This window comes from Parasteatoda tepidariorum, chromosome 8, assembly GCF_043381705.1.
Source record: "Parasteatoda tepidariorum isolate YZ-2023 chromosome 8, CAS_Ptep_4.0, whole genome shotgun sequence".
In the NCBI taxonomy this organism is placed as follows: Eukaryota; Metazoa; Arthropoda; class Arachnida; order Araneae; family Theridiidae; genus Parasteatoda; species Parasteatoda tepidariorum.
In genome coordinates, this window is record NC_092211.1 from 32,570,193 (window position 1) to 32,582,072 (window position 11,880).

General features: G+C 29.4%; 1 protein-coding gene across 2 annotated transcripts in view; it reads left to right on the forward strand.

Annotated features, from left to right (window-relative positions):
- Window positions 1–1,145: 1,145 nt before the first annotated feature.
- LOC107454333 (rac GTPase-activating protein 1) overlaps window positions 1,146–11,880 on the forward strand; it is a 27,965-nt gene continuing 17,230 nt past the window's right edge. The window contains exons 1-5 of one of the 2 annotated variants that reach the window (XM_016071492.3): window positions 1,146–1,325; window positions 2,025–2,118; window positions 2,199–2,340; window positions 9,572–9,632; window positions 10,410–10,534. In XM_016071492.3, the coding sequence (XP_015926978.1) occupies window positions 2,025–2,118; window positions 2,199–2,340; window positions 9,572–9,632; window positions 10,410–10,534 (422 nt within the window). In that variant the 5' untranslated portion in view covers window positions 1,146–1,325. The remainder of the gene's footprint in view (window positions 1,326–2,024; window positions 2,119–2,198; window positions 2,341–9,571; window positions 9,633–10,409; window positions 10,535–11,880) is intronic. The other variant, XM_071184621.1, reaches the window with a different exon arrangement.

Genomic DNA, 11,880 nt, shown 5'->3' on the forward strand with positions numbered 1-11,880 from the left:
AACATTTTTACACACAATTATAAAATTTATTTATATAAAGATAATTCTATACACAAAGTAACTTTTAGTAAATATGTTATTTAATAAGATTTGGAAAAAAATTTTAATTTACAGGTATAAAATTTTCTTATATCATTTTAAAGAATGTAATTTTGCAAGGCAAAATACAAAAATTTGAATGAAATCGGATTTTAAAAATATGACTACTTTAAAATTTTCTAATTGCATCCTTTGTGTATGATGGTCTCTCGAACATGTGAAGAAAAGTCAAAGTAACAAGTGAATTCACTAGCTACTTTGACTCTGAACTCACACTCATTCTTTGCTTGATCCCGCAGCTAACTGATCCTAAAGACACAGTTCCCAGTGGAATACGAAAGTCAAACATCACTAACTGCAGTCAGTAAGCCTTTTTGATCAGTCTGTGTAGGAACCGAGGGTGGGCGGAATAAACTGTTCTCCCGTAAAGTGCTCTACTTCATGCAGGTCGTCTGCGGAGGATGAAAATTTCACCTCTGCGGAGGATGAAAGTTTTGGTGGCATGTCTTCGGATGATTATCAGGGATATTTCCCAGACCGTCGCCAATAGCCCATTGTGCAGCTCTAGAGTGACATAAATAAAAAGTACGAAGGATAGTTTGTCCACAGTAAAAACTTTCCCCGCCACAAAATCTGCTGCTAGGGTAACAAGAGTAGCTCATTTCTGGGAGCGTAGCTTCTCTTCATTCTAGTTCTGACACCAAAGAAAAAAATCACTGAAGAAAAAATTCCCTTTGTCTCACCGACCCGAGCCAAAACTTGTCTTAGACAATGACCCAACACTGCTTCTTGAAATAGTCATACCTTGTTACCATAGTCACAGCCAAGAGTCCACCAGTAGGGGAGTTCTTACTTTAGACAAACTATATCTATCATTCTCGCTTGCACTAGATGCAATGAGATTGGTCCATGTGGGAACGATGAGGGACAGTTAACACTGCATTTTTCCCTCAACACCGATTACCAACAGAGAATAAAATCTGATTAGTGAAATGCATTATTCGGCCAGCTCATTTTCTTTGCTCTGGACTGCGATCTGAAATGCGTAAAATGCAAGCAGTGAGAACTATCTGTCCCACCAACCGTTTCCTATTTCACCATTTCTTAACCGCAACCGCATTAAACGTTAGTATGCGAAAATTTGAATTAAAAGTTGTTTTTTGTTTACTATCCTAAATTGATTCTTGTTTTCTGTACTTAACAATTATGTTTTTTAATTGACTTTAACTAGATTAGTTAAAATTGGATTGAATAAAAAGTTGAAAAATCTACATTTTGGGATTTAAGTATGAAAAGTTTTTATTGATTTCTCTTTGTTAATATTAATCTTTCTCCTAATATTACCGTATTCAGTTAAGTAACTAAATTAAAAAATTTATATGATACAGACTTGAAAATGAAAGTATAGATAATATGCTTTTCGTTTTCTTTCAAGAAATTGTCAATATAGAATTGTTTTATTCATGTGTAATGCATATATGAATGAAATTTGTTGCGTAATTTTTACGTTACTTTATAAGGAATTCTCCAAATAGGGTTCTATAATGATCAGTATACGGTCTCACCTGCTTTCCTGCTGTAAAATTTGATAGAAAATTCTTAACAACTTGCTTTGAAAATTTAATAACTGTTTTTCAAGCTAATTTTAATACATTTTTTTAAATTGTTATTCAAATTATTGTAGTTCAAAGATTTATTTAGTTAGGCGCAGTATGTCCTCATCTGGATCTTGCGCCACTAAACCCTACATTCAATCAATCATTCGAAGATTTATTTAATGAAAAAAATTATGTTTTTACGTAGTTATGCCCCAGAAAATTACTTATGCCTATTTCTCATTATCAAAGTTTATGCCTTGGAAATTTATAAAGCTTAAATTAAAATCATTGTAATAATTTTTTTAATGTATTGATTCTTATATTTCCTGTTAAAAAGATCCAAAGTATTTATTGTATATGTGTCAGTATTATATTCCTCTTTTTTAGATGTTACCTAACAACATGCCACAGCTATCTCTTGTTGCTCAATATGATGATTTATGCCGACACACCAAAAGTTTGACAGAGGGGTGTGAAAAAGGTTTGTATTTCATTTGTCATCTACTTGTTTATTATTATTGGTTGGTGTGTTTATTTAATATCCTAATTGTCATTCATTAGAATTCAAGCAATATGTTGAAACTAAAAAACGGCTCCATAGACGGAGAAAAGAAGCTGAAGCCGAACTGGAAATGCTCAGAAAGAGAGTAGCAGAGTTAGAACGTGGGAAACAAAAATTTGAAACGCGTTTAAAACACATGAAGTAAGTCTATTTAGCATGCTAATTGTAAAAAGTAAAGCTGTTTAGTGCATGCACGTTAGAATTAAAATGACAATCTAGAGATACGTCTTCTGAACCAGTTGTCGGTTGGGTATGTTGCCTCTCACCAACCGCCATATATTTCTTCCATTCCATCTCAATATGTGTTAACAAATATAATCAACATAAGTGAGATAAATAAATAATCAAAAAAAATATCTTAATAAATAGTACAATACTGTTAATAGACAGTGCAAAAAAGCAACTCCATAATTGTTCTCGTTGGAGATTCATGTAAAAGTGGAGTTTTAAGAGAAACCCTGCTCTGTGCTTTTCCCGTTATACGAAGGAAGGATGGGGAATCAATTTACATTGTGTCTAGGAAAATTTACCATCCTTTATGTATGTTCTTTGGTTACGGCTCTACAATTTTAAGATGTGCAATATGATTGCAGTAATGTATTCAGCTTCTGACAAAAGCTCCTTTACTTCACGAACAAGCTACCTACTGATTGCTGGGTGGGCTTCTGACCGCTGCTGAGAATTGAACCTCAGTCCTTCACAATCTCATGCTAATTGTACATTATTTGAAAAACAATGGCAAAATAAAACTTTTCCTAAACTAATAGTTTTTGGAAAAAAAACTAGTGTGTGTTAATACTGCAAAAACGAAAAACAGTCGGACTTCTATATAACGAACTTCCATTTTGCGAATTTTTTCAAGGAACCAAGAACATTTTGGAAAATTTTTTGTGAAAGAACTTCCAAATAGCGAAGTGAATTTTCTATTTAACGAACTTTTCTTTGAGATCCACTTTCCCTATTTCCCATAATATTTCAGAACATTTTTAAACTTGTTACCGCATTTTATGGGGGAAATAACCTAGAATTGAATATCAAAGCCGCTTCACTTTTAGAGAAAGCAGTAAAATCATTTTCTCTTTTTGTTCGCATTTCAAACGAAAAACTCCAACATAAACGACGAAATTAACGTGTTTTATCAATAGCAATTGAACTTTAGAAAGCGTGTGATAATGTATGTTTAAAATTACTTTTATAATAAATGCAGCTATAATTTTATATATAATTTTAGCTTTTTTTTGGTTGAAAATTGTATGTAGCATGATAGTGTAACACCAGATAATGTTTTGCTCTATTCTTGCTTTCCATGCAGATTTCTATTATGCTAAGATTTATAAAATAAATACAGTGCACTCCTGATTACCCGGGTTAATCACCGGGACAGGTCGCGCGGACAATCTGAAAACTCCTTTTATTAAAGACAAATTCAATATCAGTACAAAAAATATAAAAATTATTGACATTTGCATGCATAACATCAAACTAGGAATTTTCTTTATTAAAAAATGTGTAACGCGTCTTCGCCATATATCGATACAAATATTTTACGGGCCGCAGTAATGTCACTGTAATCAAATCCTCCCATATAATCTAATAAAGTTTCCACAGAGCAGCAGAATGAGAAATTGCAGGGGTCTGTCTAGGTTTTTCAGAGAGGTACCTATTTTGTGAAAATTTAGACATAATTTGTGAAAAATTAAAAATTATATTAAAAAATCAACACAAAAATATGGATTTATCGTTTCTTAAGGGATACAAAAATAAAATTTTAAGAAAAAGTATTTTGTGAAACTACCGTTTTTCATAAAATTGAATTTGTGAAACTACCGTTTTTCCTAAAGTTGAATTTGTGAAGGTACCGCTAAACGGTAGTAAATTTGGCCTGGACAGACCCCTGAATTGTATTTCATTCATTTACTACATCTTCTGCATCAGTTACTATCATCACTATTTGATTTAACAACATAACAACATCAGTCAAATACTGGAAACCAGGCTCACATGCATGACTTTGAAACCAATCTTCTAAATTTTCTTCATAAAAAAATTTGAAACCTTTGATTTCTTTTGCTTCTTCGAGAATACTGTTATCGTATTTTTCTTGAACATCTGAAGAGGATTGTTCATCAAGCGGTATCATCTTTCTCCAAGATCGTGATAACATAGACGATTTTACCTTTGACCATGCTGCTGACATTCCATACCCTGTGGCAGAATTTTTTCTGACTTTCTGCGACAAACCTAACTAGAACCAATATCTTTCTGCAAGATATTTTTATTGTTATAAATGTATGTGTAATGAATTTATAATAATAGATGAAATTCGTGTTTATAAAATAAGTCTACATGCATAGAATAAAACTGTGTAGATATTTTTTCTTCTTAATTTCATAATATAAGTTTACATTTCTTAATAAGTTTAAATTATTTAAGTATAAATTTGCATAATCTTCAATAATAACGAAAAATTATAAATGTATAGATCTGCAGACAAAAATGCTTACTAGAGCATAAATATAGATTACCCAGAACCTGTAATAAGACAGAACGTATAGAAATAGCTAAGAATGGACAAAAAGATTAAATTTATAAAACAAGATAACTGAATTTGCAGTATCAGTTTAAAACAGTATGGTTTAATGTTTCATTATAGTAGTTATATCAGGTACAGAAACAAATCAGGGGAAAAAATTAATATTGAAGTTGAGTAATCAAAATAATAAAATAGAATTGACTATAACCGAATTCTAAAAGCAAAAAAATTAAAGCAATGTTTGTTTCAATTTTTTCTACATCTAATTAATCTTATCTAATTAATTATAGATTAATTAGATTCGATTAATATTGTACTGACTTATTGAAGGATTTTTTTTTTAAAAAAAAGGAGGTAAATAAAACTTTTTTCGTGATCAGATCAAGTTCAGAACGAAAAAAATACACAGCGCTTGTGATTTCGCTCTGTATTGTGTAAAAATATAGCATTGATTCTACATGAAGTATGCAGAAACGATTTCCGACTCAATATGCTCAAGTCTATTCAACATCCCGAAACGAAATTATCTTTATCAGTACTGAAACATCGGTATTAGAGCCATACTCATTGGATGCGATTTTTTTCGCATGAGTTTGGAAACCTGTTTGAAAGTGTTTCACCAGTAAATATTTTCCACCAATCTGGTTTTTATTCACATGCCAAAAAATCGTAGATAGTGAAATATCTTTCAGGCTTTATTTCATTTATCGTTAGATTGCGATTTTTCTTCTTTTTTTTCGTTTTTATCGACGACTTAATTCAAAGGATATAGGCATTTAAAATATATATATATGTAGTTATTTTTTACTTTTTACTGCTTCTAAAATTTCCTGATTTGTTGGAAATGCTGTCTCATCCTTACTATCGATATTGCTACTAGTAAGAATAATTTATTCGAATCTAGAATGTTTTTTTGTTTTTTTATTCAATATCAGTAGCATGGGAAGCTTCTTTTCCTGTCGCTTTCCAGAAAAAAAAATTTCTGACATCACTAGATGTTGTCGACTTCCATCTTATTTCTTCTCCGGAATGCCGCCTTGAAAAATCAGTTTTCAAATTTGTTTTAATTATTGTGGCTTCACAATTGCAACAAATAACCTTTTCGCTAGACATGATTTTTTTAAAAAAAGAATCTTTTTACACATGAAATTTTGCACATAAGTGCAAAAAATATAAAATGCTCTGTTCTCATAAGAAAATACAAAGCAAATTACTGCGCCAGCGATGGAGGACGAAGTTGGCAAATTTCCAAAAATAGCTTAATAAAGGGAAAAAAATTCTCTCCTTTTTATCCAGTAACTGTTTGTGTTGGAGATTAACAGAGAATTACGAGCGCTTTCTCCTTCCGCGGTACGCTAGAAAAAAAAATATTTAAAACAATTCTATAAGAAAAACATTTTGCAGAACCATTATTGCTTCTACAGAAATTTTTTGTTTCTGTAGAAAATGTTTTTTTTTTTTGGTAAAACAGCTTCTCTTTCTGCAGAAGCTTTTTTTAGATCTTTTGTTTGTGGCAAACCAATAATGTTTATTTCCTAAATAAAATAATCTTTCTGCAAGAACTCAGTCGCTTTCTGCGACAATGTCGCCGTGTTTCTGCCACGGGGATTCCATATAAAGCAATCCAATAACAAATATTGCTTCCAAAAATTTGATAGTGTTATAATGTTATATATGTCGAATCAAGAGTGTACTGTAGTAGATACTAGTTTACAACATACAAGTGTATCCATTGCTATTTTAACTATGTCTAGTGTTTATGAATTAAATACCTGTTTCGTGTCATTTAAGTATTTCAAAAGGTGATTTTCTATTTAACAAATTTTCCATATAACAAACTTATTATCGGAATTTAGCGATTTCGTTAAATAGAGATCCGACTGTACATACCATTTGCTAAAGGATCTCATAATAATACCTATATAATTTTGAAAACATTTCTATACGTACTTGAGATGGGAAGTTAACATCAATAATAATATCACATCAGAGAGGCAAAAAAGGATTGTTACATGTTATCTATGGGTTACAAAAAGTTAATTCAACTATAAAAGTAATATAAAAATGTGAAAAAATTTAGTTAAGCTTACTAACTTTAATGAATTTGTTCTAAAAATATTTGGCAGGGGTCCAGACATTTTTGAAAGGTCCGGTTTTTGTAAAATTGTGAGAAAATTACTCATAATTTGGGAATACAAAATGTGTTCCCAAATTACTCATAATTTGGGAACACATTTTTCCAACCAGGGTCCTGCTTTTATAAATTTGTGCAAATAGGGATTGTAAATTTTTAGATTGTAAATAGATGCATGATTATGCTCAGCTCTGTAGAATTATAATTAAAAAAAAATTTCAAAAATAAACAGCAATTGCTGCATCTAAATTAGAGATGCAGCATACAAATATTTGGTATTTAGCTTTCACTGCTGAATGCAGAATATTAATTTTGTACGAATAATGGAATAAGCATCTGTCGAAGACAAAACTTAATTTGTTAACATCCATCTTTCAAGGGTTTTTTGCCAGGAGAGTGGCAAAAACCAAATTATCTAAATTGCTGATTAAATATTATTATAAAATACTTGAAACAAATTTAAATCAATCATAAGGAATAGTAATTTTGATACATTACAGGAAAAAATTATTTTTAACATATTAATATAAGGGTAATAGTTTTTAAAAGATTGAAAGTTTTTGACCTCTTTTCATTTTAGAATCCTTATTAAATGTTTTTTTACAAATAAATAAATATTATTTGTATAGTATTATTAATATTTATTATAAAAAATTATTATTTGTACAATAATTAACACACATGTTGATAGATATTTTATGCTTTAAATTATAGTTTTATTAACTTAAAATAAATTCATTTCACTGGAAAAAAGAGAATAATCACAAATTTTCCAATCAATAATGTTTTAAATTTCTTCTGAACAGACCCCTGTTTGGTAAGGCAAAATACCTTTGAATGAGATATGTGAATAGTTAAAGAACCACCTTCTTCATGAATCTTTTCACCACATCTTGATGAATTCTGAAGGAATAAAATTTAGAAGGAAGACATTAGACATTTTAATGAAAATTCTATTTTCCAGAGTCTCTTTCTGCATTGATGTATTATTTTCATAAAAATTTTTTCAATGTGACCTGTTATTTTTTAAAAATTTAACTCCACTTTTCTTTATTACTTGCCACGTGGCGTGTAGGGTTTACTAATGTATTCAGGTTTACTGATAACTATAATTATCAGTATTAACTATGGTTATTAGTATAACTATAGTAATAACTAAGGCCCGGATTTTGATGACATTTGCATTTTTGGACATTTTTTGTCTTTTAGAGCATTTTTTTAGATTTATAGGGCATTTTTCTTGAAATTTTGGGGCGTATTTTGCATTTTAATGCATTTTTTAAAGTTTTCTGTTAATTTTTTACAATTTTTATTATTTTTTATACTCTAGTAATGACTATTTTATTAGTATAACTATATTTATTAGTATAGTTAAAGTATTTAGTAATTAAACCCTAGAATTGATTGAGTGAAAAAATTATTAACTAATTAATACAAATGTTTATATTTTTTTATAAATTATGATAGTTTATGTACCAGGTTATATGTAATAGTTATGATTTATTGGAAATATTCATGAACATATAAGTAGAGACACAGAAATTTCTCAGAGCTTCTGAACAAAGTTTTTTGAATAGAAGTTTCCACTCATTTTTTTTTTAAGCATAATAATTTTTTCAAAATGTTTTTGGGAAGTAAAGCTTATATATTATAAAAAATTTTGATAATAAAAATAAAGAATAAAATTTCATTAGATTTTTAACATTTCTTCAAAAAATAGACATGTGTTAAAAATAATAAAAGAAATCAAAATACATTGAATTTGAGAAATATTTATGAAATTAAATTTACGATTTCAATCATAAACTTATGTTTTTTATTAGGAATAATTTTGCAGAGCCAAAAGTGTTTTAGCGATAAAAAATTTGTAGGCATGATCGGGAGTGATTTATAGGCTCGTTCGAGTGATCAAATACATCCTACTCCTGCATAGAAGTAATAAAAGCAAATATTGAGAATCAAACAAAACAATTCATAAATAGAGATCAGGCAATTATTGACTACTACTTTAGTTTTACTTGATCTATAAAATCTGCCTCAATTGGGGCATAAATGAATTAAAATCAATATTTAAATTGATAATAATTAATAACTCATAGTTATAACCTAATATAAATTTAATGAAGAAAATAATATTGTTCTTAAACTATTAAGAGTGCTTTGTTTTTAAAAAACCAATTAATAGTTTCAACAATTTTGGCTATGTTTTTTACATTGTATATAATATAAATCATAATTATAGTAATATATGATGCAGGTATTGTAATACTAGTATATAATGCAAATATGACTTGCTATCAAATAAAATGTCCCCAATGACAAAAAATAACAGTTTGTGTTTTGGAATCAAAAACACAGCAGCAGAGTTATGTTAGCGAAATTGAAATGAAACTAAAATTTTTAATTTTAAATATGCTCTTAATAGCTGAAAGAAAGAATTAGAATAATTCTCAGAGTCAAATAACAATTTATTTTCTTTTTTACTTCATGCTGGTGTTTGATCAGTCCTAAGTAAAAGCCTTTATAGTTCAAATAATCACTCTTCTTGATTTATTTTTTTTTTTTTGTCAATCATTGGATTTAACAATATGAATGTAAATAAAAATTGATGCATAAAGAAGCAAATAGTGTACTTATAATACAAGCTTTAGCTGTGGCAGTGTTTTTTTATCTTCAATTTACAAAATGTTTTATTTTTTAATTAGAAGTACGATACTGGCAGAAATTGAAAAACGCAAGAAGTTAGAGCAAGAGAAATCATCTATGGTAAGAAAATACATCATTCTTTTTTTTTTTTTTTTTTTTTTTTTTTTTTTTTTTTTTTTTAAAGAGTGATATAATCTTAACAGAATGAAATTTAGGAATTATGGAAAATATGTTTTAAAAATTGCATTGTAGTAGCAAAGAACATTTATGGTATGGCTTCAATTTTTTCGAGGTGGAAGTGCCCGAACCTACCTTGAGCCTCCTAAAACTTGAATTATCACTAACTTAAAATTTAATAAATGTTTAAGTAAATAAAAGCAAAGCAATTTTTAAATTTTAGTATTTAATTGAAAAATGTATTATATTTAAAGAAATTAACTTTCACTAGATGAGCCAGGTTCATTTATTGTATTTCACTAAACTACAATATTCATTATATTATTACATCAGGTTAATTGTACTTTTAAATAATTATGTAATATTTTTTTGTTAAAATACACTATTCTCCTTTTTCAATGTTTATCACACCAATTTTTTTTTTTGTTTTTGTTTTTTTCAAATTCAGTCTTATTAATCATCATAAAACCAATCGTAGTAATCGTTCCACATGTGTGCGTTGGTCATTGTTTGGGAGCAAGACGTAATTTTTTTTCACTCGCACAGATTTATGGGAAACTCAAACAATCAAGACTCTGTTGTACTCTTTTAATGAAAAAATTGTCATGTTTTGCAACAATGCTTGTCTGTAAAGCTATTATATAATTTTATTAAAAATTATTTTAATCTATTTAATAAAAGTATTTTCAAAATATAACTTAGTTAATATATTATTTTTAGGAAACAATTATAACATTGATTAAAGAAGTACTTTTATCCAATGGAAATACTATAGATAATCAGACAAAGGAGAAACTTTTCCAACTTAGCTCAAATTATAGAAATCAGGGCGGTTCTCCTTCTCGGCAAGTATATTTTTATATTAATCATTTTTTACCTGTGTTACAACGTATAAATCGTTTATATCTCAGAAATTTCTGGATATATATTATGGGAATCCTTTTGCTTCTCATAAAAGAAAGTGTTGAGTTAGAAAACATAGTTTGTTATTAAATTGTTACTATTGTAATTCATTGTTCTTGTTTCGAAATTTAAAATATTTTGCAAGATATTTCATTTAGTTTCAGTATATGGAAATAAAAAAAATGTGTATTATCCTATCTGGACTTTTTTGTAATTATATTCTGAAACATTATCCCTGAAATTTTAAAAACTTGAGGTTCTTTACCATATATTTTATGAAATAAAGAGTAAGATTTAAAATTCTTATTCTGGAAAAAAGGGACAAACATGTCATGTGTATTTGATCAATATATATATACTTATATATATATTCAGGGTTCCCACGGTCCTTGAGAGTCCTTGAAAGTCCTTGAATTATTTTTTGCTAAATTTAGGTCCTTGAAAGTGTTTGAAAAATGTTTTAGGTCTTTGAAAAACTTGATAGGTCCTTGAATTTGTCCAATACTGCCGGCGGCCCTTTTTATAAAACACGCGCGGATCTTTCTCGTTCTTTCTGTTTTGTTCCCGAGCTCTCTCACATGGTTATTAACGCCACCGTTTCTAACCGGGCCTAGCGTCTTGGTGTCTGCCAAGCGCGCGGAGCACAGCAGACAATCAATGCGTTCGGGGCGAGACTCCACTTCATCTTCTGTCGCATATGCTTAGATCTTCTTTTTCTTATCGAAACTGGAGTACTCTCGAATTTCGTAACAATATGTACCTTGTAGTTTTCAATAAATTTGCCGTTTTACCATCCGCACTTGTCCTAAGGTTTGCGTCATTTCAAAACTTTATTGTAAAGCGTATTCGCAAAGGCACGGCTTCGTATTTTTGTTATGTAGTTTAGACTTGCTATGCCTGGGAAGTGCTATTTTAATCCCTAATGGATGGATAATCAAGCTTATAAAGAATGGATTTTATCGATGCCCGAAAAGAAGTTCAGAGCCAAGTGCCGATTATGCATGAAGGAGATCGATATCGCAAAAATGGAAGAATCCGCGCTGAAATTACACATGAAAGAAAGGTAAAACAAAAAAGCAGTCTCATTCCCTGAGTTCTCTTTTTCCAAAGACATCAACATCTAATTCATCTGGTGTAAATACTCCTTCAACATCGTGTGCCCCATGTGAAACAGAAACTTTAGTGGCCGAGGTAACATTGTCTTCTTATCTGGTCAAAAGGAATGTGCTTGATGCTGAAATTCTCTGGAGTCTGAAGTGCATCACTAGTAATTATTCATGTAACTCCT